Source organism: Bos javanicus, chromosome 22 (assembly GCF_032452875.1).
Source record: "Bos javanicus breed banteng chromosome 22, ARS-OSU_banteng_1.0, whole genome shotgun sequence".
In the NCBI taxonomy this organism is placed as follows: Eukaryota; Metazoa; Chordata; class Mammalia; order Artiodactyla; family Bovidae; genus Bos; species Bos javanicus.
In genome coordinates, this window is record NC_083889.1 from 53,825,677 (window position 1) to 53,851,939 (window position 26,263).

At 50.3% G+C, this 26,263-nt stretch overlaps 1 protein-coding gene across 3 annotated transcripts in view; it reads right to left on the minus strand.

Moving 5' to 3' along the window:
• Positions 1-2,281: 2,281 nt before the first annotated feature.
• LARS2 (leucyl-tRNA synthetase 2, mitochondrial) overlaps positions 2,282-26,263 on the minus strand; it is a 146,213-nt gene continuing 122,231 nt past the window's right edge. Inside the window, exons 15-21 of one of the 3 annotated variants that reach the window (XM_061397047.1) lie at positions 25,138-25,238; positions 23,874-24,056; positions 22,416-22,585; positions 19,986-20,063; positions 18,982-19,093; positions 8,977-9,104; positions 2,282-3,793 (exon numbers count right to left, since the gene is read on the minus strand). In XM_061397047.1, coding sequence (XP_061253031.1) covers positions 3,614-3,793; positions 8,977-9,104; positions 18,982-19,093; positions 19,986-20,063; positions 22,416-22,585; positions 23,874-24,056; positions 25,138-25,238 — 952 coding nt within the window. In that variant the 3' untranslated portion in view covers positions 2,282-3,613. The remainder of the gene's footprint in view (positions 3,794-8,976; positions 9,105-18,981; positions 19,094-19,985; positions 20,064-22,415; positions 22,586-23,873; positions 24,057-25,137; positions 25,239-26,263) is intronic. The other 2 variants (XM_061397048.1, XM_061397050.1) reach the window with 2 other exon arrangements.

Below are 26,263 nucleotides of genomic sequence, written 5' to 3' on the forward strand. Positions count from 1 at the left end.
TGGCCACTCCATGCAGTCATGAGGTGTCCCTAGAGAGCCCAAAGCTTCCATCCAACACCTGAGTTTTCCTCAGTGTAGTACTTCCAGCCGGAGAAGGCAATGGCACCCCACTCCAGTACTCTTGCCTGGAAAATCCTACGGACGGAGGAGCCTGGTAGGCTGCAGTCCATGGGGTCGCTAAGAGTCGGACACAACTGAGCGACTTCACTTTCACTTTTCACTTTCCTGCATTGGAGAAGGAAATGGCAACCCACTCCAGTGTTCTTGCCTGGAGAATCCCAGGGACAGGGGAGCCTGGTGGGCTGCCGTCTACGGGGTCGCACAGAGTCGGACACGACTGAAGCGACTTATCAGCAGCAGCAGCAGCAGTATTTCCAGCAAGATGGGCAATGAGGTGAGGGGACGGGTAGACATGGTGGGTGGCACAAGGGGATTTGGAGGCCAGAGGACCGGGGTTTGGATCTGGTTCTTCTACTTACTGTGGGGCCGTGGTAAAGAATCCACGTGCTGATGCAGGAGATGCAAGAGACTCGGGCTCGATCCCAAGGTTGGGAAGATGCCCTGGAGAAGGAAATGGCAACCCACTTCAGTATTCTTGCCTGGAAAATCCCATGGACAGAGGAGCCTGGCGGGCTACACTCCACCAGGTTGCAAAAGAGTTGGACGTGACTTGGTGACTTAACAACAGCAACAACAAAAAACTTCTACTTATTAGCTGCGCAAACTGAGCAGATTACTGAACCTCAGAACCTGGGTTTCTTCATATTTACGACAGACACATTCTTTCCCTCTAGGGTTTTGGTGGAAATTAAATGACATAATGCAAGAGAGCTTGTTCAGTCCAGGTTTTGACCTAATCAAGGCAGTTAATAAAGGACTGAGATCATTCCCCACCCCAGGGATCAGGTTCTTCTGTTTAGTTGTTCCATTACACCAACTAGCTCAGTGATACCAACGAGCTCATCTGTTTTCAAAACTTTGTTCTCCTCTTGGAGAAGAAGTTCTTCAAAGCCATGCGGGTTAGTCCAGTGGTCTTGAAGCTTTACTCACCCACTATTGTGGCCAGATTATGTGCTAATGAAGGGATCCCTGCACTCATCTTACTGACAGACTCAAGATCACTTAGCTTACTTTAGGAATAAACAAGACATGAGGCCAATGCACTCACTCCCCTTCTTGAACCACAGATCCTCATCCGTTTGCTTATAGTGAATCTGCATTTGTTGGTACATGCCATAGGATGTTGTCCACTCAGGTCAGCTCTGGGAACATCTCAAATACCTGCTCCAGAGTTCTGGCCCCCGCCTTCCTTTCCAGTCCAAGTCTTTACTGACTCTGCTTTGCTGTGCTTTGGTCCTAGACCAAATTCATCCCAGTTAAGCTGAAGATTAGGGAGAGAAAGAACTGCTGCTGCTGCTGCTGCTAAGTCGCTTCAGTCGTGTCCGACTCTGTGCGACCCCATAGTCGGCAGCCCACCAGGCTCCCCCGTCCCTGGGATTCTCCAGGCAAGAACACTGGAGTGGGTTGCCATTGCCTTCTCCAATGCGTGAAAGTGAAGTCGCTCAGTCGTGTCCGACTCTAAGCGACCCCATGGACTGCAGCCTCCCAGGCTCCTCCGTCAATGGGATTTTCCAGGCAAGAGTACTGGAGTGGGGTGCCATTGCCTTCTCCGAGAAGGGACTAGTTAGACATTATGGTTCAAATGAGTCAATTAATCCAGTGGTTCTCAAACTTAGCTGGCCAATTAGAATCACCTGTGGAGCACCTGTGTCCGCTTCCCCTATAGCTCAGACCATAAAGAATCTGCCTGCAACTCAGGAGACCCGAGTTCCGGGGTTAGGAAGATCCCCTGGAGAAGGGAATGGCTACCCACTCCAGTACTCTTGCCCAGAGAATTCCATGGGCAGAAGAGCCTGGCGGGTCGCCAAGAGTCAGACATGACTGAACGACTAAAAATCAACAATCAGTCAAGTGTGGAGATTCTATTAACAAGATCCCTGATGCCCAACTGCACTTGAGATCAGTTATACCAGGATTTCTGGGCATGGGGACCAGGCAGAGTATTAAGCTTGAGCCAAGTGACTTAGCTGCTATTTCTGAGTCAGTACCGTCTACCATGGTTGGTAAGTTTCCCATGCATCCCACTTTATAACAGTCCACGTGGAGTCAGGCACATAGCCAGTGCTTCAGAGAATAACAGAATAACTCAGTGTGTTCCTGATTAACTCCTAGAATTGGAATATGGTGACTATTCCAGGATCATATGTTTGTCCCGAAGTCATACATGACAAACATTTTATTCCATTAAAAAAAAAGTCGTCTGTTAACTGCTGAACTGCAGGGGGCCACATTTGAGCCTACTTCAGAAAAAGGCATCGGGGAACAAATACAGATTTTCAGCATCACAACATGTCTGGATTCTCCTCCCCTCCCTGTATTAAACAGTACTCAGTGGATTGAGGCCAGTTCTGTTAAGAGCACCTAACCTCTGACTTCACCAAAACCCAGGATCAACCTAACATTCATCACATGGGGGTCTTCCTGGCAGCCAGTGCTGTGGCTGGAGCACAGGAGGGGACACCCGGGTGGCACCAGCCCCCCACCCCCACCCCCGCCTGCGGTGGACTAGTTCTTCCAGACAACAGGCTCTGGGGGCCACACCCAGGGCGGCATTGCCATCTGGGGCGCACATGAGCAGAAGCTCTGTTGAGCTATGGCGGGCTCTGAGATGGGTTCTGGCCAGGCTGGAAGCAGCTTGGTTCCGCTTCACTTCACAGCAAACGTGACACCCTGAGGGGGCAGTCGGGAGGGGCTGCTCCCCATTCACAGTGTGAAGTGGTGCTTCGCCCGAGGGCCTGAAGATCGGCATCAGAGCAGACCAGGCAGGCTAGTCCAGCTGAGCCTGGGTGCAGCCAGCCAGCCAGGCAGGGCTGAGGAGCCGGGGTGCAGGCAGCCAGACCAGCCCTGCTTGTGTCTTGATTCCCAGCAATTTCTTCTTCGTCTTCTTTTTGGCCGGGTCAGCCATGTGGGATCTTAGTTTCCCGACTAGGGATCGAACCGGGGTCCAGAGCAGTGAAAGTCCAAACCACCGGACGGCCAGGGCATTCCTCGAGCGACTTCTGAAGACGCCAGTGTCCATGCAGCACGTGGATATCTGGATCCAGCCTGCAGGCAGGAGACCCTCTGCCGTGAGGCTGAGGCTCCGTCACCTATCAACAGTGACTGCTCGAGCTGCTCCTGAGCCCCCGACATCCTTAGTGTAGCCTCACGCTCCTCAGACCTGCCGAAGGCAGTGCAGTTTCTGGGGTCCAGAGGCGCCCAGGCTGCTCGAGAGGCTTCGTGTTCAGGCTCACCTGCTTCTCTTTTCACCTTCCTGCTCCCACCGGCCGAATCTCTGGGGGCTTCACGTGGGGCTAGATGCTTCCCTCACCCGCAATGGCGGAGGTATGCGCTGCCCACCCCACGTCACTCATTTCTCCTCTGCCCCTACCCTCCCTCCCCCCGGCACCAGATCACACTGCAGAGGCGCCCTGCGGAGGCAGACATTCGAGACACTGGGCTTTGCCCGGAGCCGGGGCCCCAGACCTGGAGGAGGGGCCGCAGCGGCCGGCAGTCACTCCTGCAGCAGGAAGTTGATGAGGGCGGTGCGCGGAGAGAGGAAGGCCTTCTTGATGCTTCGCCCCTGTAAGAGCCTGACTCCCAGCTCGCTCTGGAGAACCAGTTCGTGGACTTTGTCCTGGTCCTGGGCGACGTGCTGGGGCACGGGGACTTTGCCGCAGGCTTTGTTGTTGATCTGAGAATGCAAAAATAGAGACAACCCATGAGGAAAGCCTGGGGGTGGTAGGCAGCCTGACACCCACTGCCCCTAAAAGGTGCTGCTGTCTCTGTGTGGGGAGAGGGTGTGGGAAGAGAGAAAGAAAAAGGCGGCACCCAGCTTCCCAGAAGAGCGAAGTGTAGTGAGACGGGTGGGATTAATGCCTGAATACGGCAGAGAGGGCGGGGGCGCCAGCCCCTGTTTCCTGAATGCTGCCCCCATCACACCTTGGTGGGAAGTATGTCAAAAACTCTCAGCATGAGATGGTTTAGGCTGTTTTCAGGAGGAGAGGGACAATTGTGTTCCTAAAGATCACATCGAGTTCAGAGCCGGCTACAGGGCGCTTCATGTGGACTAATTAATTTCTGGGGAACCTAGGCAACCTCCCTTCCTGATGACTGGCTCCAGAAGGGGGCGCTCACGTGTGACAACCTGGAAACAGGATCCACACCACTCACAGTTCTTACCTAAAATGGGCCGGTACGGTTCCAGATGTTCAAGCTGGATTTAGAAAAGGCAGAGGAACCAGAGATCAAATTGCCAACATCCGCTCGATCATCGAAAAAGCAACAGAGTTCCAGAAAAACATCTACTTTTGCTTTATTGACTACGCCAAAGTTTCTAACTGTGTGGATCACCACAAACTGCGGAAAATTCTGAAACAGATGGGAATACCAGACCACCTGACCTGCCTCCTGATAAATCTGTATGCAGGTCAAGAAGCAACAGTTAGAACTGGACATGGAACAACAGACTGGTTCTAAATAGGAAAAGGAGTATATCAAGGCTGTATATTGTCACAAGCTGGAATCAAGATTGCCAGGAGAAATATCAATAACCTCAGATATGCAGATGACACCACCCTTATGGCAGAAAGTGAAGAGGGACTAAAAAGCCTCTTGATGAAAGTGAAAGTGGAGAGTGATAAAGTTGGCTTAAAGTTCAACATTCAGAAAACGAAGATCATGGCATCCGGTCCCATCACTTCATGGGAAATAGATGGGGAAACAGTGGAAACAGTGTCAGACTTTATTTTTTTTGGCTCCAAAATCACTGCAGATGGTGACTACAGCCATGAAATTAAAAGATGCTTACTCCTTGGAAGGAAAGTTATGACCAACCTAGATAGCATATTCAAAAGCAGAGATATTACTTTACCAACAAAGGTCCGTCTAGTCAAAGCTAAGGTTTTTCCAGTGGTCATGTATGGATGTGAGAGTTGGACTTTAAAGAAAGCTGAGCACTGAAGAATTGATGCTTTTGAACTGTGGTGTTGGAGAAGACTCTTGAGAGTCCCCTGGACTGCAAGGAGATCCAACCAGTCCATCCTAAAGGAAATCAGTCCTGAATATTCATTGGAAGGACTGATGTTGAAGCTGAAACTCTAATACTCTGGCCACCTGATGCAAAGAAATGACTCATTGGAAAAGACCCTGATGCTGGGAAAGATTGAAGGCAAGAGAAGGGGACAACAGAGGATGAAATGGTTGGATGGCATCACCGAGTTGATGGACATGAGTTTTGAGTAGGCTCTGGGAGTTGGTGATGGACAGGGAAGCTTGGTATGCTGCAGTCCACGGGGTCACAAAGAGTCAGACACGACTGAGTGACTGAACTGTTCTAGACACCAGTGGTATTATTCACTGAATGTTGGTTAAATTTCACATAAAATATGAACTGATATTGTTGCTAAGGAAAGTGAAATGTGATCCAGATAGCTTCTGAACAGCTTGTTTCAAATCCTCTGTCCCAGTGGCTCCTGTCAGAATGCTTATGTTTCTTTTGTGAATGCTCTAGTTTTTGACTTTGAAAATAAAGTCACTGTATTACGAAAAATTACAGGGAAGAACTTCTGAAGTTTCAACCAAAGCATATTATCCAGGATCCCATAGTAACCCATTTATCTTTTCAGATTTCTGCAGAACTTAGTGGCATTTTTAGAGGCTGTATTGGCCTAGATCGCTGTGCTGTGCTGTGTGTGCTAAGACACTTCAGTTGTGTCCGATTCTGCGACCCCATGGACTATAGCCTGCCAGGCCCCTTGTCCATGGCATTCTTCAGGCAAGAATACTGGAGTGGGTTGCTATGTCCTCCTCCAGAGATGTTCCTGACTTGGATGGAACCTCCTCTCTTACATCTCCTGCATTGACAGGCGGGTTCTTTACCACTAGCGCCACCTAGAGGACGGGATGGGAGGCGGGTTCTTTACTCCTCGCACCCGGATGGGAGACAAATGAGACATCACCTCAAACAGCGGCTGCTTGCCTTTAGGAAGGTCTCCATGGGGTCGCTAAGAGTCGGACACGACTGAGCGACTTCACTTTCACTTTCCAGGTCCCTACATGGTGGCCTTGCTAGCTTCAGCCCTTTGGTCTTGCCACCTCCACTTCACCACTCCGCCTGGGTCCAGGCCTCTGTGTTGTCCTCTAGGACTTTTCCAACAGCTGCCTGGTGGGCCCCTGGCCGCGAGTGCTGTCCCCCCACTCCCCTCAGCGCCCCAGCCACTGCTCACTGACAGGAGCCCCACAATGGTCATGACAGTAAAGGCACTCGTTGTCTGAGCTCTCTCTCTCTGCGTCAGGCACTGCGCCCCACAAGCCACCTGAGAGACCCTGTCTATCCCTGTCACAGGCCCATGAGGTAGGTCACTGCCATTCCATCCCCGATTCTCAGAGGGCCAAGCTGAGGGACAGGAATGTGAAGCCACAGACCAGGTCCCCACTCCAGCCAAGGCTGGAGATGGGATGACCCCCAGACCCCCTCTCTTCCCTGCCAGCCCCCAGCCGCTCCAGATGCAGTCTGGCCCTCTCTGGAGAGGGGCCCTGCCTCTGCTCCAGCCCCTCCTCGGCTCCCGGTCCAGGGAGGGCTTCCCCCGCCGTGGCTCCTTCCCTCCACCAGGGAAAAGCTGCTCCTCTTTCAAAGCCAAGGTCAGGTCCTCTTCCTCAGGACACGTCCCCCAACGCCCCAGCCGCCAGAGGCAGCGACGCCTATGCCAGCTGCGGTTACCATCTAGCCAGTGTGCTACCAAGCCTGTGCTGCCACCGTTTCCTCCTCGTGAGATGGGGAGAACAGCAGGCTCTGCCTCCCCGGGCTGCTGTGCGGGGTCAATGAGTCAGTATCTACAAAGTTCTCAGGGCAGAGCCCGTCTTAGACGATGCTCACTGTGTTAGTGGGTTTTGTCATTGGTGCGTCCAGAAGCAGGTTGAGCACTCCTGGCATGCTCCGTTTAATTCTTGGCATAATCAGGTGAGGCAGGCCCTGGATTTGCCTCCCATTTTCGAACTGAGGAAACTGAGGCTTAGAGAGATCAAGCATTTTGCAAAGTGAGGTGGCCCAAGCCCCAGGCTCTTATGTCTTAACCCGGAGGCTATACAAATTGTCAGTGTGTGTGACAACGCGTGTGCCTCCCCAGACAGTCCCTCCCGGTGCCGGGCTCCACGGACACGAGGCGGTGCCTCTGGGCTCAGAGCACACGGGCGCGGCTGAACTGAGTTGCGCTGGGTCACACTGTCTGTGCTGCAGCTTCTATTTCCGGCCTTGGCACTGAGCGAGATCACGCGGAGACAGGACAGCAGGCCTCGACACCCCGACCCCCAGGTTGCTGAGCTGGGTGTGCTAGCAGGGAGCCCTACACATTTTACATCTTGAATTTTTATTTCAATGAAAATCTAAGATTATTTTACCAATTATCAACACTCAATTTCTTTTCTGCGGTGGTTAATTTAAAATGGAAAGACATTTTCAGACTAGAACTTCAGCGTCTCAAGCTGGCATTTCTGGGACTTCCCTGGTGGTCCAGTGGTTCAGACTCTGCAGGGGGAGCTGGTTTGATCCCTGGTCAAGGGAACTAAGATTGCACAGGCTGCAGGGTGTGGCAAAAAAAAAAAAAAGTTGGCCTTTCTCAGCCGAGCTTAGGACGAGTCCTTAGAAGTATACAAGAGAATTATTTCTTAGAAACGTTAATCAAATTAAAGAAATCGCCTCTCTGAGGCACAGGCTAGTTTTGAGGACTCTGGGAAGAAGCCTCGCCAGGCAGCCTCACCTCCTCGCCCTCTGTGGGCAGGGGAACAGGAGGCATTGAGGGACTGAGTGCCAGGGGAGAGGGTGAGCAGAAAGAGTGGCTGACAAGGAGCCAGTCTCCTGGGGGCTTCTGTCTTTCCCAGCGTGGACCTGCCCGCAGGGCCCAGGGTTGGCAGACGCGGCAGGCGGGGACTGGCAGGCCCGGCTACCCCTCAGCCTCTGGGTGACTTGTCTGTGGCACGTTCCACGGTTTGCAATCATTTTGTTTCTATTTTTCTTTCCTTCTTATTTCCCCCTATCTTTTCCACCAGGCTTTTAGCTCCAGGAGGGCAGGGACCCGGGTTGTTGTATTTGGGTTTGGGTCCCAAGAGCCTGTGTTAAGGTAGGGGAGGTAACTGGATAATGACTGAGGAATAAACAAACGTGGGCAAAGTGATGAGCTCTCTGATCCTGTGTCCTCAGCTTAAAAAAAAATGAGGACAGCGATGCCTGCCTCTCAGGGTGATGAGGGCTAGGATGTGAATCAGCTGGCCCACGTGTGGTTCAGACTAAACGGTCTGCCTCTTGTTTTCTTTCCCTCTTCAGCCACATCAGCATATTGAAGAGATGCTCCTCACAACGGGTCTCAGGTTAAGCAAACTAAATGCATAAGGATAAACTAGAGCAGAATTACTTGCTCTATACTCTAATCGACTACTTCTATGTATTTAAAATGATCCACGTTACCAAAAAAGAGATTTCATGCAGTCTTCCTGAAATATATTTTGCAGAGTGAGGGACTCCATGCCCACCACCTCACTGTCATCCTACCCTTTCCAAAAGCCAAGAGCAGTTGAATGAAACCTGGAGAGCCTGAAACACAGTTGGAATGAGGACAGTTAGAACACGTAAGGCAGGACAGGTTGATTCTTTCCATGCTCTCAAAAGCTTGAGGGCCACAAGTTTTCTGCTCACAAGATTTTGGTACGTGGTGACCTCAAAACTGAAGGTGCTGGCAAAGCAAGATAGGCTGGAAGGTCGGGCAGAGAGTCGGGTGGGCTAGCAAGGCCTGGCGAGAAACCTGCAGACCCGGCTGTGTGTGTGTGTGTGTGTGTGTGTGTGTGAGATTCCCCTGGGTGCAGGGGGCCTCGGGAGGCACTCACCAGAACCGCCATCTGCACGACCTCAGGCTGCTGGAGGAACTGGGGGTCCACGGTGGGCCAGGCCTGAAGCAGCACGCTGGTGTTCCAGGCGTAGTGGGCACACAGCTTCTGTGGCACCAGCGCCAGGCCTGCGACATGGAGACACGGAGGGTCAGTGAGCACGTACGGGCTCACGGGAGGAGGCTGTACAGCGCCTGTCCCGACACGGCCTGCCCTGGTGCTGGCTGAGGCCCCAGGGGCCCCACCACAGCTTTCCACAGCCCACCAGGGGCCCCCACTTCCTTCGGCCTTGCTCATCATCCCAGCTTATTTATTAAATATATTTTGGCCATAGGAGGCTAGTTTGGGGGAGAATGGATACAGTGTATATGTACGATTGAGTCCCTTCACTGTTCAACTGAAACCACCACAATATTGTTAATTAGTCAGACCCCCAAAACAAAAACTTTAAAGTTTGGTGAAAAAAATTGTTTTTTGACTGCACCAAGCAGCATGTGGGATCCCAGTTCCCTGACCGGGGATCGAAGCTGCATCCCCTGCACTGGAAGCACGGAGTCTTAACCACTGGACCGCCAGAGAACTACCATCCCAGTTTACAGGTAGCTTTCTTTTTCTTTTTTTTCAACGATACCCAGAGCCATGAAGACGGGTGAACACACTGTTCGTAAGTGTGCATTTGCAAAAGCAAGGCTGCTGACTTCCCTCTGTCTCTGCAGTCCCGCTGGTGAAGGAATCCTTTGTGCGGATCCCAAAGTAACGAGCTGTGTTCGCTTCCTCTCTGGCCCAAAAATACTTGTGGTCTGAGAGGGCCTCCCACCCAGTCCTTTGACTCCTAATCCACCGAGCCAACATGCTGAGAACAGCAGGGTGCTCCTCTGGACCTACTCAAGGGAGCTCAACTTCTCAGCTAAAACTTCCTCTCGTGAGAGGCTCCCGCCACTTCCAAATTGGAAAGAGCTGTCCTTGGCTCAGGGTGGGTCCAACCCAAGGAAGCTGGGAGGAATGAAAGCCTCTCCAGTCGCGAGCTCCCCAGTGCTTTGCGCTGCAGCCCCCAAGGCCGAGGAGGCTCAGCACCCCAGAGATGCTCACGGCCAGTGGTCTGAGCTTTAGGGCTTCAACCAGGGCTTCTCTAGAGGGAGGGTTCAACCTCTGAGCCTCTGTTGATAACGGGAGTACAAAAGATGCCCCCAAATGTGAAGGAAGCACATGGGGCAGAAAAACCGATGCCTGGGCAATTGTGGCCTGGCACCTCACCGCTGCCTCCTGGCCTCCCAGAGGCAGGCCTTGAGCAAGTGGGCACATGCCATGGCAACAGCCCCCACACTGTGAGTGGTTTCTCCAGCGCTGGTAGAGGTGGCGTGGCCCTCGCATTCCGCGCCCCCCAACCCCCAGCTCTTATTATCAGCCTTGAGACCAGCAGATACATTTGAAGTTTGAGTCTGGGAGAGTGGAAAGGAATCCCACCAATGCCAGTCCTGAACACTGGGCTGTGAGTTGATAATGTTTTATTTTCTTTGATGACAGAAGTGATGCATAGTCCTTGCAGAAAATTTGTAAAAAGTCAAAAAACAAAAAAAAATCATGTTCACATGATTTTATAGCATCTATAAAACTTTTTATTTTGAAAGATAGTAATGTAATGTATTGAATGAATATTTGTATGATATTGTATCCACAGAATCAAGCCAAACCACCACCTGGATCATGCTACAGACACAGCTTTGGATTCTCTTTTCTCCTACATCTTAAACTAGTAATCAGCTTCACGGAAAATGATGACGCACAATAATATATATACTATGGTCATAGTTTTAGCAAATGTTTATATAAACAGAAAAGTTGAGGAAGGAAAACAGCAGAATGCGGGGGGTGTTCTGCACCTGGGCTTCTCTCTCTTCAGATGGCACCTATACCCCATTCTGGGCTCCTGCTCCTTCTGAAACCCCAGAAGCATGCATCAGACACCTTCACTGTGCCTTCCAGCAGCCCTTCCCTGCTTCCTGTCCCTCATCTGTCTTTGCTCCATTCTGGGTAATTGCACAAGATCCATTTCTCAGTTCACTAATTTTCTTATCAGCTGTATCAGATGTGCTGTTGAACTCATTCACAGTGTTTAATTTCCAAAGTTATGATTTTCAGTTCTTTTAAGTGCTATGTTGTTTTCCTAATTTGCTGGACTTTGATAGCTTTTGTTAATCTTATCTTCAACTCATTCTCTTTTTAACATATTAGACTTACTGTACACTCTCTGACTGGTAACGCCAATGTCTGAAGCCTCTATGGGTCTGACCCCTCTCTCCTTTTTTCTGTTGCCTCCCTCTCGCTGCCTTGTTTCCTGGTGAATTTTATGATTCTTGGCTGTGAGTTTGTATTTCTTGGAATTTATCACTGGAGGTTCTCTGACATGTCTAGGTTCTGGCTGAAAAAATGAATATTTGTTTCCGCCATATGACTGCAGATCTATGATCTAGGACCACTTTAAAATAAATTATTAGGAAAAAGAAGAAAAACAGCAGAATAGCAGCAAGGATTATCCGTGGGAGATATAAGTGTAGGCAATCTTTCTGTTAAAAAAAAATTATGGATTTTTCTACATGGAATACTCATGACTTTTGTAATTTGAAAAGATATTTATAAACAGTGTTCCCATACTGTGACATTAGTTCAAGAATTTTCTTCTGGTTTCTTTTTACGGTTTCATTTTGTTTTCCATTTATTCATAATTTATCTATCTGTAATTTATTTTGTGTATAACGTGAAAAAAAACACATTCTTAAAAAAAATACACAGCAGTTTTCCAAACTGACTCCACTGAATAAAGCGTCTCTTCCCTATTGGTTTGTGATTTTTGTTTTACAATATACTATACTAGAGATGGGCTTCCCTGCGGGCTCAGACGATAAAGAATCTGCCTGCAATGCAGGAGACCTGGGTTCGATCCCAGGGTTGGGAGGATCCCCTGGAGAAGGGCAGGGAAACCCACTCCAGTATTCTTGCCAAAAGAATCCTCATGGACAGAGGAGCCCGCGGGCTACAGTCCACGGGGTCGCAAAGAGTTGGACACAACTGAGCGACTAGGCACAGCACATACTAGGGATGGTTGCAGAACGATTTTACTATGAAGATACTTAAAATGCCTGCGTGTGATGAAGTGAAGAACGGGTCAGAACAGGAATCAGCAGACTGCTTCCTTCACTGAGAAAGTCTTGCTACCAAAAATACGGGCGGTTTTACTGGGATGTGTGCTTAGTGACACGGGCGAAGGACCTGCTAAGCTCCTCACCTTGTCCTAAGCGCTGAGAGACTGTTGCCAGACCAGCCTCAGGCCTGTGGACTCCGAACGGCAGCGGTGTCTTACTCTGCTGACCTGCGCGGCTCAGTCCCTGTGCGGACGTTGCGCATTTGCCGAGCGTCCTGTGCTCTACTCTTTGGTGCTCTTACTGTAACCCTGTGCTGCCGGATGACAACCTGGGGGAAGGGAGGGCCCCTCGGGGCCTGAGAACCAAGAGGCATCGGAGATGTACTCCTGGGCCCCGTGTGGCCCCCGTGCCCTGGGCTTCCCCCGCTTCTAACGAACCTGCTCTGTTTCCAACAGACGTGCCTCTTGGCAGAAGCAGAAAGGAGCTTCCTGCTGGTTCCTCAGAAGGGTTCCTATTGAGACTCATATCTAAATACAGGACAGAGGTCACAGAAGGGAGATAATCAGGTCTTTATTTTAGCTGGCTGGGCCAGCACGGCTTGTCCTGTGACCCAGCTGCCATGGGCAGCGTTCCAGAGCCTCCACATGGCAGTTGCACAGGATGCCTGGGAGACGAAAGGACCCTGGACACAAATGTTCTGCACAGAAGCTGTTACAAATTCCACTTAAAAAAAAAATGAGGAAGCCCAGCCTTCCTGGAGCAATCAGGATGCTTATTTATAGTGGCCGGCGGCCCCTGCCAGGAATTCCATATAGATGGGAGAGGGGCCCCCACCTCCCCACCCCGCCCCGTCCTGCTCAGCAGGGAGGAACAGAAACTCACGACCCCAGGCTCTACGTCATGTTTTTGCCTTCCTGCTCTTTTTAGGGAACTAAAAATACCTACCATTTGCATGGTAAATACAATGCTTTCTTTACGTGACACAGGTCAGGCTGGGAGCTGGTGTTTGGGAAGCACACGGAGAAAGTCTGAACACGGGCTGGGAAGCAGCAAGACTCTGATACACAGGCCACTGTTCAAGGCCAGCTGTCGCTCTCAGCCCACCCTCTTCCTGCCCCTCCCTGGAGAGCTGCAGTCGCTGACCTTCCTGTGCAAGAACCAAAATGCCTTTCTTCTCCCGCTCCGAGAGCTGGTGAGGTCGCCATGCCACCAAGGCACCTGGAGCGAGAGCAGGTGGTCGTGGTGTCTGTGGATGGCAGGCCTCCCCTGATGATCAGTTTCACGCCTATCTCCACTCCACCCCAATCCTCATCACACACAGGGGAGGCCTGGAGACTGGGTCCCCACCATGGCCCATCCAGCCCTGGTACTGCCAAGGAAATGGACAGGGAGAGACGCTGCTTCACGCTAGCCTTTACCCACAAAAAGTGTTCTGGTGACACTGGCTCAGCGGTGAAGAATCCGCCGGCCGATGCAGGTTCGATTCCTGAGTTGGGAAGAGCCCCAGGAGAAGGAGGAAATGACGACCGACTCCAATTTTCTTGCCTGGGAAATCCCATGGCCCGAGGAGCCTGGCGGGTCATAGTCCATGGAGTCAGAAAAGAGTCAGACATGACTCAGTGACTAAACAACAACAAAATAACGTGGAAACAGCATGCATCAGTTCAGTTCAGTTCAGTTAAATCGCTCAGTCATGTCCGACTCTCCACGACCCCATGAATTGCAGCACGCCAGGCCTCGCTGTCCATCACCATCTCCTGGGGTTCACTCAAACTCACATCCATCGATGTGAGTGATACCATCCAACCAATCTCATCCTCTGTCGTCCCCTTCTCCTCCTGCCCCCAATCCCTCCCAGCGTCAGAGTCTTTTCCAATGAGTCAACTCTTCCCGTGAGGTGGCCAAAGTACTGGAGTTTCAGCTTTAGCATCATTCCTTCCAAAGAACACCCAGGACTGGTCTCCTTCAGAATGGACTGGTTGGATCTCCTTGCAGTCCAAGGGACTCTCAAGAGTCTTCTCCAACACCACAGTTCAAAAGCATCAATTCTTCGGCACTTAGCTTTCTTCACAGTTCAACTCTCACATCCATACATGACCACAGGAAAAACCACAGCCTTGACTAGATGGACCTTTGTTGGCAAAGTAATATGTCTCTGCTTTTGAATATGCTATCTAGGTTGGTCATAATTTTCCTTCCAAGGAGTAAGCGTCTTTTAATTTCATGGCTGCAATCACCATCTGCAGTGATTTTGGAGCCCAAAAAATAAAGTCAGCCACTGTTTCCACTGTTTCCCCATCTATTTCCCATGAAATGATGGGACCAGATGCCATGATTTTAGTTTTCTGAATCTTGAGCTTTAAGCCACTTTTTCACTCTCCTCTTTCACTTTTATCAAGAGGCTTTTTCATGTATAAAACCATCAGAACATCAACAAATATCTTACTGTCCCTTACAAGTATCACACACACACTTCTAGATGATTTGTGGATTTGCAGGTGTTTTTTGGCTTTTCTGAGTGGCTTGCAGAATCTTAATTCCTCAGCCAGGGACTGAACCTGTGGCCTTTGCAGTGAAAGCTTAGAGTCCTAACCACTGGGCAGCCAGGGAAGTCCCTAGATTTGGAGTTTTATTGAAATTAATGAATACAGCCTATAAGCACAGCAAAACAATATAGCTACAATATTTTACCACCATTTTTACGAAGAAAAAAATTTGTGGTGGTTGACTATACTTCAAGATCATGTGTTACTTGAGAAACTTAAGGGAGGCAAAGGGTCACCATGCTGTGACCCTCATAATTAAGATGTTGATGGAAGACTCAGAGACAGCAAGAGGTAGAAGCAAGATGCAAAAACCAAGGTAGAAAAGTCAGCGTTGAACTGTACAAATGGCCAGAGAAACAGAGACAGGAGAGCTTATCACTACATTGTAAATAACTTATATTTGGCTAAGTTCAAAGTAGCACACACACACACACAAGACAAAGAGGAGAAATCACTCAAATGCCCATCAGTAGACGACTGTTTAATAACTGACAGAATATTCACTGGGTAAGACACCACGAAGCTGTTAAAAAAGAACAGGGTCAGCCTGTAAGTATTGATATAGAACCACTCTATACAACACTCAATATGGAAAGAGAGAAAAATTTCACATACACGCATGGAGTTCTGACAATTCGACTGTCAAACTCGGCAGTGGAGGTGCTTGGGGAGAACAACTGAGCGTAGGGGTGAGGATGCGGGAACCCAGGACACACCCTTTGCAGGAGCTGAGGCTTTTACAGTATGTGTACAGATGTACTTTTCAAGGAAAACTCTAGGATTTGCTTTGCTTTAGGGAGCCCAGAGGGGAAACCTTGTGTCCGGAAAGTGTCAGTGGGTCCAGACACGCAAAGTTTCCCTGACACCCTCGTGGACAGGACAGTACTCTATGATGGTAAACAAAAGATAACTCTGTAAATTCACATGTGGTCTCCTGACCTTCTCAGATCCAGAGCGTCAGGAAGGAAAAAAGATTTCCTCATCCTGTTAACGTGCGCACACAGCCAAGACACTGGTTCCATTTCCCACTGAAGGTCTCCACCGACTCTTTACATGATTGGTAGAGGGCATTATTAGGCTATCAAGTACTTTGGGTTTCTCTAAAGGTTTTCTTTTATCCAAAGCCACAATGGCCATTTTGTCTATGGACCCTGAACGGCTCTCAAAAGACAGACCTCAAATCCGCTGTCCTTTGGGGAGGATCTCTTCCATGAAAACCTGCTTTCCTGGGGAACTCTGGGAAATGGTCGTTTCTGAACAGCCCACCCTTGCTGACCGTATTCCCACTGTAGTCACTGTGCGGTTGTCTAAGATGCAGCAGGGAAGTCAGCAGTGTGAGAGCTGTGTTTTTATTCATTTATCTGGCTGCGCTGGGTCTTGGTGGCAGCATGCGGAATTTCCTGTTGTTGCTCTTGCAGCACGTGGGTCCTCTAGTTGAGGCATGGGACTCTTAGTTGCATCATGCGGGATCCAGTTCCCTGACCAGGGACTGAACCCCAGACTCCTTGCATTGGGAGTGTGGAGTCTTACCCACCAGACCACCAGGGAGGTCCTGAAAGCTATGTTTATTTAGAATAAAGTCCCAGAGCCTTGAGAAGAGTGACTGACAGTGTGGGACGACAGCAATCATGCTCCCTTCCAACACAGTGCTTCTGCTTGAGAGGACGCTCAGTCCTGTGACACCGGCCCTTGCCGGATGCCGGGAGAGGTGGGAAGGGGTCAGGTCCCCACCGTCTGCAGAAGGCACCTGACAAAGACCCGAGAGCTAATGGCCAGGGTGCCGGGCCTGCGGTGCGGGACTCCTCACCTGACTGCGTCACGGCCCCGCTTCCCACTCGGAGGAGCCACACACTCACACACCCACGTGCGGAGCCACTGCTTCTTTAAATGCCTGAAGGATGCCCTTTCAAGGGAATGAACACAGACTGCAATGCCCGCTGCTCGGAATGCCCTCCCCAGCTTTCCCACCAATGCCTAGAACAGAGTCCGGCACAAAATACAAGCTCCATGAATGTTCATGGAATGACCAAACGAGACCAGTTAGGAAAACTCAGATTCAACCTAGACAGACTCCTCCTTATAACACAGCTCACAAAACCCACCGGTGTCCTATGTGGGGAAAAACACGGAGCCACGTTTGAAACGGGCTAGTTTCTATCACACTCCTCTCGTGTGTGCCCTTCAGGAGAGCCTGCCACACAACCAGAAAACAGACTAGCAGGGTCCATGGCAGCGCACACCTCTGCAAAGACCTGCCGGCGGGGACAGGACCCTGGAGACAGCAGGCCCTCCTGCCACCCTCCCAATCCTGGTCCTAAAACACAGAGATTGGAGGGGCACGCAGTCTCTGGGTTTCTGAAAACCCCATTTACATCAGTCCCTCCTGGGAGAAATGAAATGAAGGAGGCAGACAGATAATACGGGACTGAAAATGATGATAAGGGAGAGATGTGTGTATTCCAGGATGAGAGTGAACACGTTTATTACAAATTAGATAAGCTTTGTTTTATAAGAAGAGAAGAGTAGGAAAGAATTAACAGTGTGCCACTTAAAAGACTTAATGTGATCACCAATGCTAAATCAAAGAGGCATGTTTTCTGCCTAAGGAGATAATGAAAGACTGTATAAGCTAATGTAATATGGCAGCAGCCTGGCAGGGCCTAATACCACCCTCCATTTGGGGCATTCTGTCTATTCAGCAAAGAACGGGTGGACGTTCTTGTCCTGTGTGGTGTCTTCCAAAGCACAGAAGCAACTCAAGTCACTTTGTGAAGGCAGTGAAACCCTTCTTTCCGAACCTGACAAGGCACACTGAGGAAAAGCTGGTTTCTCCTAGGAGAGTAATTGCAAAATTCTAAATAAACACTAGCAAATAGAATTTACAGTATGTTAAAGGTTTACTACCCCATGGTCAAGGTAAATTAATCCCTCAATAGCCTATTAGGCAATCAGTTAATTGCACATAAGCCATACCATCAGGGCAAAGGCGAAAATGAAAAGCAAAGGCTACAACAGCTCAACAACTGAAGAATGGACGTTAAGTAAAATCCACCTCCCTTCCTAAGGCGCGTTCTGGGAAGCAAGGCTAGAGGGCCGCTTCCTTAACACGACAGGGACTATCTACCCTAGCCAACAGCCAACAGTAACCCTCACAGGGAATCATGTCCCACTGAAATCTGGAAACGAGAGCAGACTGGCTGTCACCAGTATTCTTTAACACCACATGTGGTTTTCTAAGCAGTATATTAAAGACAGTAAACAGACACAAGAGCATAACTGTTAGAAAGGAGAAAACTTAGGCTTATTTGTTGGTCACAGACTCCTAGAAAATCCAAGACGATTCTACCCCTAAATGAAGGAAGAGTGATTGACAGGGAAGCTGGTTATAAGTAAGTAAATAATTACTAAAAATCGTATGCCAGATATTACCAGTCAAAAATCATAAGAGAAAAAAAAGATTCCAATTAGAATAAAAAAAATAAAATGAACTATGGCAAGATGTTGGGAAAGACTGAAGGCAGGAGGAGAAGGGGACGACAGAGGATGAGATGATTGGATGGCATCACTGACTCAGTGGACATGAGTCTGAGCAAGCTCCGGGAGTTGGTGATGGACAGGGAGGCCTGGCGTGCTGCCATTCATGGGGTTGTAACTAGTTGGACCCGACTAAGCAACTGAACTAAACTGATGGCAAGATGAAATATTTGAAAATAATCTCCAGAAATGTGTGGGATCCATATGAAGAAAATTACAAAACTTGACTGGGGGGTGAGGGAAATCTTGAATAAAAGGAGAGACAGACCGTGTTCTGGGATGGAAGCTTAGATGTGGTAAAGATGTGAAGCTTTCCCAGGTTACTTCCAGGCTTAAGAAAATCTCAACTCAAGTATCTCAAGGAGATTTTGGGAGAACTTAACAAAATTATACCTGAGTTCTACTGAGAAGAATAAACAGGTGAGAAGAGCTAAAATAACTACAAAAAAGAAATGAATACTACTTCTCAGAAACTCCCAGGTAAAAGCATAATGTAAACACAGCATCCCTAGGCTGCCTGCCTCCTGCAAGCGCCTTTAAAACATCCTCAGAAGTCAGAGGGGACCTCTGAACACAGGGTCTGGAGAACCGGGCCCAGCACAGCCATCAAGTCCTCCTGCATGGTCCATTCTCAGTTCGCTCCCATTTCCACAGAGAGGTCCCCAGGGATGATGCCACACTCTGGGCCCCACGGCTGAGGACACAAGTCCCGAATAAGGCTCAACACGCGGCTGAAGCACATGCTGGCCAGTAGTAACAGGTCAAATGAGGCCTCGGCCACCTACCTGCCCAGAGCTCTGAGGTTATGTGAGGGGCCATGGGGGCGGCCATCACCATCAGGGCACAGAGAGCATCCTCAAACTCGGGGCTGTGGAGAACAACTCTCTGCGAAGCTTGCTGGGGGAGAGAAGAGAACAGCAGGGTGACACACTGAGGCATGCAAGATGAGAGAGATGGGTGAGAGAGGCCATGAAGGTACCTGAAGTCCAGAGACAAGCAGGCGGGAAGGGACTCTTCACATCACTTTAGTTCTAGGCAAAGAACTCTCCCCGTTGAATCACAGTATTAAAAATAGCTGGAGCAGCAACTGCAGTTGTATTATTGTTCTATTTTATTTTTTTGGCTGTGCCGCACAACTTGTAGGATCTTAGTTTCCTTATGAGTTTTGAACCTGATATGAGGCCCTCTGCAGGGGAAGCACGGGGCCCTAACCACTGGACCACCAGGAAAGCCCTGAGCAGATATATCACTGTTGACTGAGCATTTAACCACATCCTTCAGCTGATGCTACCTGGTTTGGGTCTTCCCACCCTTTGAGCGCAGTACTGTTAGCCCACGTGACAGATGAAGCAGCTGAGGGCTATGACAGAGGGAGAGTCACCTGTGCCTGGACACACGGTCAAGCGAGAGATGGAATCTAGATTAGAATGCAGGTCACCACTGTGCTAGGCTTCCTGTATGTGCAGGACCAGCGGGAAGTGCAGAGACGTGCTCAGAGGTTCTGCACTGTGAAACTCCCAGGGCTGGGGTCCTCTTGCCCCTCTCAAGGATCTCAGGGGTCCTCCTATTCTTTGCCAGTTCTTGCCAACACTCAGCGTCTTCCTGAGGTGAGGCTGATCAGTTAACCTAGTCACACCCATTCACCTGCTGCACACCAAACTTTGGAAATAAAATGTCCAGAAAGGCGTGGTCTCTGCCCTCTGGGAGCGGCAGGCCACCTTACCACGTGACTCATCACCACACCAACCCCCCTTGGCCAGGAGCAAATGGGCACAGACTGGCCACTTACCGAGAGGGCACTGCTGAGTCCCATCAGCTGAGAAATCGCAGAGTTCAGCGAGAAGTCCTCTGTGAAATGGGCAGTCACCTATGGGTGAAAATAGAATCGTTCACTTTGTTCAAAGTTCCGTTAGGCTTACACACACACACACACACACACACACACAAACTGAATTATCCAAAAAATGTGGAACTAAATGTATGCCATAAAAGATACTTATAACTGTTTTCACTATCTCAAGTAGTCACTATAATGTTTTATCAGCACAAAGAATTTTAAAGTCCAAGTCAATGTTGTTTCCGCCACTCAAGACTGCTCCTTTTCCTCTATAGCTGTGACAGTGTTGGTTCCCACAGCAGGTGCCTAAGAAAACACTGATCATTACCTGAAACGGAGGCGGGACCCACCTGATGACCAAACAGCAAACAGGAGACGGGATAAAGGATGTCACTTCCCATGGTGGCATGACCTTAACTCACATTGAAGATTACTGGTATATGGGGATAAGGTCAGTTTTACATTTTCTTTTTTTTTTTTTTACATATTCAAATATAGAGTCAACACAAGAACACAAATACTACTTGTCAGCTTTTTCCTATTGGCATGCTTTTCAATTTTGAGCCATGGGTAAGGATACAGAAAACTAACACATCCTTGAGATGTCAAGAGTTTCCAGCCTGCTGAAATAACCCAATTCTATGATCTGACAGAAGAGAAGAATTTGCCAAATTCAAAGAGAAAATATGCGATATGCAGACAATCATTCAAGCAGCACTCAGATGACTAAAGTCAATTTCATGAGCTCTGTTTCTCTACAGCATGGGAGAGAGGATGGAAATAAAGCTGAAGAGGTGTCACTAAATGAGACCATGCTGGACCCGGGGCCACTACAGTCTACACACACAAGAGGAAAAGCTCAGCTCCTTCAATGTCCTCAGTTACCCGAGTCCAGAGACGTGACCTTGGCTGACTTTCTAAATTTGAATCAGCACATCTTAAAAAAAAAAAAGAACACATTCAGCCTAAGGAGAATTTGGGGTATCTGGTACCCATTCAAAAGTGGCTTCAGACTTCCTAAGTGCTTTCTTTCAAAGACATATGGCATTTTTCCACAAAGTTCTTAAACAGGTGAATGTCATGGTGTTACAGCAGACTTCCAGATGAAAAATTTACAGGGATGTTATCAATGAAGAATCTTTAAAAATTATTTAGACAATAATATGCTATTCTCTAAGAAGATAAGCCATTAATTTATTTGCAAAATTCATTCCACAGTAACTTCCACAAATACTGTGTAACAAAGTTTCTGAGTGGAGAAGTCTCCACTATGCTCGGTATCAGGGAACTCTGCTCAGTTCCTCATGGGCTGTGACTTGCACAGGGCATTTAACTGTTCTGTGCCTCAGTTCTGCCCACAGAAGCGACGATGAAGAGGCTAAAGATGAGGACAGTAAAGAACAGAGTCTTTTCAACCCCTTTCAACTCTAAAATTCTATTTCTGTTTTTATAATGTATACTGTATGTCATTGGTATAACATGAAACTTGATTCTCATCTGCAAGTGTTAGTTGCTCAGTCACGTCCAACTCTTTGCAACTTCACAGACTGTAGCCGCAAGGCTTCTCTGTTCATGGGATTCTCCAGGCAAGAATACTGGAGTGGGTAGCCATTCCATTCTCCAGGGGATCTTCCTGACCCAGGGATCGAACCTGGGTCTCCTGCATTACAGACAGATTCTTTACTGTCTGAGTCACCAGGGAAGCCCTGCTGCTGTTGCTGCTAAGTCGCTTCAGTTGTGTCCGACTCTGTGTGACCCCATAGACTGCAGCCCACCAGGCTCCCCCGTCCCTGGGATTCTCCAGGCAAGAACACTGGAGTGGGTTGCCATTGCCTTCTCCATTGTGTGAAAGTGAAAAGTGAAAGTGAAGTCGCTCAGTCATGTCTGACTCTTAGCGACCCCATGGACTGCAGCCTACCAGGCTCCTCTGTCCATGGGATTTTCCAGGCAAGAGTACTGGAGTGGGGTGCCATTGCCTTCTCTGAGGGAAGCCCTGCTGCTGCTGCTGCTAAGTCGCTTCAGTCGTGTCCGACTCTGTGCAACCCCATAGACGGAAGCCCACCAGGCCCCTCCGTCCCTGGGATTCTCCAGGCAAGAACACTGGAGTGGGTAGGATGTGTTAAATATGGAAACATGGAAAGCGGGCAGCCTCCTGGAAAGCGGGCAGCCTCCTCAGATCACCACTAGGGGGAGCCATTTCTCAAGAGCGTCCCTTGCCCTTAGAGCTTGTGCACCGTTGCTCCGCCGTGGGGAAATAAATACCCAAAGCAGCAGGATGAAGACAGGAGGAAGACCCAGTGTGCCCCGCCCAGGGCAGGCAGGCCACACAGACCACGAGGGCTCAGTCACAGAATCAACCAGTGTCCCGGGAAGAGTTCTGACCTGAGAGATGACCGAGTTCTTGTACTCCCACAGCCTCCTGGCCTCGGTTTTGTCCTTGTCGCTCAACAGCTGAGGCCTGGGCGCCTTCCCAGACGTCCTGGCCTCGATAAATCGAGTCACCAAGGCCCACAGACGCTGCTGCCATCTCAGCACCCCGGGGAGCGCGTCGGCTGCGTGTGACGTTAGTGAACGACAGAGAGAGAGACAACGTGAGGATGTCTGGTCTGGTCACACCTAAGCGACAAAGCACCTGTGAAGGAGGAGATGCTTCACGGGATCTCCCGAGGGCAGGCAGAAGGGTCCTCCCTGGCTGCCAGTGCCTGGGAACTCAGCCCAGGGCTGACTCAGTCATTTCTTCTTAGGGCCCCAGATATTCTGAGCACAGGACGCAGGGGCTTACTCAAAGGGTTCCCAGCAACTGTCACCGGCCCAAAAGGAGCTTAGAAGTTTGGGCCAGGATGTGCAGGAGGGCATCGCCTCCTTGGTTAAGAAAGCCTGCTGTGCTGTGACGAAAACGTCCTCCGAACCAGCAGTGTGCATGGAGACAGGGCTGAGTTACACGGCGCAGGCTGACCTCTCACGTGGACAGGCAGCACACAGAGGCCGCACTGGTCCCCAGGCTGCGTTCAGAGCCACACTGCTACGCAGCCTGAGGTGTCTTAACACAGGCCGGGTCCTCGCCAGTTTCGTGTTTCACGTATTTCAGCATGTGCGCATGCTCAGTCGCGTGTGACTCTTTGTGACCCCGTGGACTGCAGCCCACCAGGCTCCTCTCTCCATGGGGATTCTCCAGGCAAGAATACTGGCGTGGGTTGCCATTTCCTCCTCCAAAGGATCTTGCCAACCCAGTTTTAGATCTAAACAACTCTGGAAGAAGGAATCCCCACGCCCCCCACCCGCACCCCCAAACACCCCGACCATGGGGCTCTGGAGGCTGCTGTGGGTGACTGCAGAGGTCACAGGTGACGTCAGGGCCAGGCTCCAGGTGGGGTTCTCTGGCCTGGTAAAGGGCAATGACACCGTTCCAGGAAAAAACCTTTCAGGTTACACCAAGAGGGGACTGGCCTCTGTGGACCGCAGTGGGCCCAGGCGTACCACAAAAACCAGCCTGGCTCAAGGAAATGTTCCCAAAGTGGGATCCTCGTAGAAGCTTCCGGAGAACACCTAGTCTATGCTGAAGGCAGGCTCCCAGCCCCACCCTGGAGTGGGGTCAGCAGGGCTGCAGTGGGGACCGGGGGTCTGCAGCCACAGCGCGCGCTCTCGGTGCTCTGGGGCTCATTATGTCTGACTACGCTGGCCCGGGAATGGCACAGGATGTCGGGCAAACTGCTACCTGCTCCACAGATAGGACCCCTGGGCCCTCCCCTACTGTCTCAGCAAGAACACGCCCTTCCCTGCACTCCCTGGGCGCGGAGGCGGGTCACGGAGGCGGCCGGCTGGGAGGAGAGGCTGACTTACTCTTCACGTCCCACAAGATATCCTTCTCCGGAGGGGCGGCGAAGAGGATGTAGAGCCGGACGGTGTCTCTGCCGTACTGCTCCACCACGTCCTCGGGCTCCACGCCGTTGTGCTTGGATTTGCTCATCTTCTCCCAGCTCACCTCGAGCTTCTCCCCCGTGTTTGCGTGAACAGGGTCGGAACCTGCACACCAGAAGGACGCGTTGGTAGGGGGGGATGCCGAGCCGGTTTTCACAGCGTATCCAATCCGGAAACACTGAGGGAGCCGTTCAACGTGTCCACTTGAAGAATCCCACTAGTTCACTTAGTGTGACGTGTTCTCTCCCTTTAGACACCGTGACCATGCTTTGGTTTTCAAGTAAATGAGGCCCACCTCCCGCCACAAATCTGCCTTTCATGAATTGGTAGTACACTTGCCAGCTTTTTCTCAGTCACAAAACAAGACAAAGCAATGCCCTCTTTTTAAAAAGTAAATCACGTATATACAAAAAGGACAGGAAAAAAGGATAAGGAGGACTCGCACACTGCTGTTTTCTTTATGGATTCGGGGCCTCCTCTGGCAGCTGGCAGCTGACCTGCCAGGGTCTCGGGGCAGCAGAGCATGTCTGAGGTCACTTCACCTGGAGGGAGGTCCCCGTCCGTGTGAAGTCACCAGAAGGTGAGCTCACCCCATAAGCGGGGTCCACACGTGGGGTTAGCTCACTGGGCTCACGTTACACGTGGGTCCTGCTGTGCAGCCCTGTTCCTTCTCTCCTCCCCGCTCCACACTCTCCGTCCGGATGGTGCTGACAGAGGCCGCCCTCCCTGGCCGTGTGGGGATGAGGTGGCCTTGCAGCCAAGCCCCAGCGGCTGGGACCAGGAAGGACACCTGACAAGGTTAAGTCTCCTTCTCTGCATTGGAACTGAGAGAGGGCACTGGAGCCAGGGCTGACGCTGTTGGGCACTGGAGCCAGGGGTCCCGAGGAGGTGAGGCAGGAGGTGGCCCTGCATCTGCCCAAGGGCACTCTGCATGCTGAAGCCAGGGACAGCGGGATCCAAGCCTGGCAGGGGCAGGAGAACAGAGCGGAGCAGGAAGCAGAACTAGAGGCTGGAGAGCGACAGAGGAGACAGCATTGGCCGCGGCTTCCTACATGCTGCCCCTCCCTGCAGCTGGGTTTGGGCGATGGCCCTATGTGCCTGGGTGAAACCCGCCTTTGTGTGGATTTCTGTTCCTCCTAGCTAAATATTCCTTGGCTCCAAGAGCAACCAGATGGGCCATTCTTACCTGTGAGATCTACTTCCTCTCGCCGTAGATACTGTCCAGACGGTAGGCGGAATGTCTGCCCCTTGATAAGGCCTTGGGCCAGCAGTTTATGAAAAGGCTCTCTGAGGAAAGAAAATAGGAGAAGAAAACTGGTGGGGCGGGGACTGGAAGCATCCAGAGAGAGCAGTACAAGCCTTACCAGCTGATGAGTACAGATAACTGCTCTTTGTGAAAACAGGCTGACCGCTTGTCGATTCAACTTGCACAAATGGCTCCTTACACATAAATGCTAAGAAAACTAGGTCAAATCAGTGGAGAGTAACGACTTTCCAACGTGGTGAAGTGCCATGAACACCAGGCCTCACAGCTGGCAGTCCTGGATTGGAATCTCTGTGCTGCTTCTCAATGAGCTAAGGCAAGTCACTTCTTTACTCTGAGCCTCAGTCTGCTCATCTGTAAAATAGGGATCATAAAAACCTGCCCTCAAAGGGTTGTTGGGAGGATTAAATGAAACAACTGCATGAAACTGCTTGTAAATTTTAAAGGTATGTACAAAGGTCAGTTGAGCTTCCCTGGTGGTTCATCGGTAAAGAATCCGCCTGAAATGCAGGAGATCCAGGTTTGATCCCTGGGTCGGGGAGATCCCCTGGAAGAGGGCCTGGCAACCCACTCCAGTATTCTTGCCTGGAGAATCCCAGAGGAGCCTGGCAGGCTAGACCCCATAGGGTTGCCAAGAGTCAGACATGACTGAAGCGACTGAGCACACATGCGTGCACAAGCGTCAGTTATGCTGAGCCCGGAGTAACGAAAAGTTCAGGATGATACAAAGAGGTCTACGTTGGGGTTTTATTCATGAAGATAATCCGTTCCTTAACTTCTATACAGTGCCTGCTTAAATTCTTTTTAATATTTTTAAATCATGCAAATTATACAGGACTATACCGCTTTTGTTCAAATTCAAACACCTCTCCCCCTGTCTTCCCAGGCCTACTGCCCTCTGATGAGGCAGTTACTACTAGTCCACACAGATCTACTTCCTTTTTCCTTTTGGTTGCACAGCATGGCGTGCGGGATCTTAGCTCCTCAACCAGGGACTGAACCCAGGCCCTGGCAGTGAAAGCACTGGGCCCAATCACTGGACCAGCAG